Source organism: Rhagoletis pomonella, unplaced genomic scaffold (genome assembly GCF_013731165.1).
Source record: "Rhagoletis pomonella isolate Grant_MI unplaced genomic scaffold, Rhpom_1.0 Rhpom_scaffold_00003, whole genome shotgun sequence".
Classification (NCBI taxonomy): domain Eukaryota; kingdom Metazoa; phylum Arthropoda; class Insecta; order Diptera; family Tephritidae; genus Rhagoletis; species Rhagoletis pomonella.
Window position 1 is genome coordinate 38,987,644 of NW_023458557.1, and position 1,074 is coordinate 38,988,717.

The following is a 1,074-nucleotide window of genomic DNA, read 5'->3' on the forward strand; positions in this document are numbered from 1 at the left end:
ATAAGTGTAAACTTACACAAATAAGAAGAAATAGCGTTTCTTATACTTTCTGGATTGTTTCGTTGTTCCGCTAGTACCGCTACATATTCAGGATACGCGCGGTTTGCTTCCACAACTTGTAAAGCTTGCATCCACTTTTCATTTATTTTATCATTATTTTCGTTTAAAAAAATGTGAAGCACGCAGCGAGATAATATTATGGCGTTTGCATTTTTTATGGAATTATCTACTCCTTTGCCAATACGCCTGAAACGAGCCTTCAAGTGTCCAAATGCGTTTTCCTCTACTCTGCGAGATTTAGATAATCTGTAGTTGAAGAGCTTTTGTTGGCGGCTTTGTGAAATATGAAACGGATACGGCTTCATTAGCTTGTCACTTAACCGAAATGCCGAGTCCCCAATTATAAAAACCGGTACATCAACATCGGAAATAGTTTTTTTTCAATTCGCTTAAAAGGACACATTCATCCAATTGTTGCTTTAGAGAAGATGTCTGAAAAATTTGAGAATCGTTGCAGCGTCCTGTGCTGCCGGAGCTAACATATATAAAACGACATCTGGAAAAAACAATAAATAAATAAAGGAACTATTAAAGCCTTTCAGTGCTTCTACCTGGCGTCCACCAATGCTAGCAGTACGATTGAATACCATCCCTTATAGTTGTGGTAGTCTGTAGCGTCTTCCTTGGGTGGGTGAATCTCAATATGACATCCATCTATTAACGATTTCATTTAGTAAAAATAAAACAATATTTACTTCATAAAAAGGTGCTTACCAAGTCCTCCCATACATTGGGGAAATCCATATGTTTCAAACTCTTGCACCAAGCCTTTAATTTTGTCTTCTGTCAACGGAAAGTTTTTTAAATATATTGGAGCCAAAACTCTCCAGACCTCATTGCAAAAACCCAATAATATTTTGCATACGGTTGCCTTTCCCACGCCAAACATATTTGCGATTGTGCGATAGTCGGAAGATGACCCTAGAGCATATAGAGCTATAGCAACTCGTTTTTCCAATGGTATCGCTTCTCGCATATTTGTATCACTTTTTCGCAGATCTGGCAGTAGTTCGC

At 38.0% G+C, this 1,074-nt stretch overlaps 1 protein-coding gene across 1 annotated transcript; it reads right to left on the minus strand.

Moving 5' to 3' along the window:
- Positions 1-333: 333 nt before the first annotated feature.
- LOC118735206 (protein ANTAGONIST OF LIKE HETEROCHROMATIN PROTEIN 1-like) lies at positions 334-1,064 on the minus strand. The gene is made up of 3 exons (XM_036464855.1): positions 775-1,064; positions 612-714; positions 334-556 (listed from the first exon to the last, which is right to left on the minus strand). Exons 1-3 carry the CDS (start codon positions 1,034-1,036, stop codon positions 418-420), a joined length of 504 nt encoding a protein of 167 aa, XP_036320748.1. The 5' UTR covers positions 1,037-1,064; the 3' UTR covers positions 334-417.
- Positions 1,065-1,074: the final 10 nt, after the last annotated feature.

Bases quoted from the DNA above. Each gene is read 5' to 3' on its own strand.
- LOC118735206 (XM_036464855.1), bottom strand. From the start codon at position 1,036: ATGCGAGAAGCGATACCATTGGAAAAACGAGTTGCTATAGCTCTATAT. The intron at 715-774 runs GTAAGCACCTTT...AATCGTTAATAG, and splicing joins CCAATGTATGGGAGGACTTG to ATGGATGTCATATTGAGATT. The intron at 557-611 runs GTAGAAGCACTG...TGTTTTTTCCAG, and splicing joins CTAGCATTGGTGGACGCCAG to ATGTCGTTTTATATATGTTA.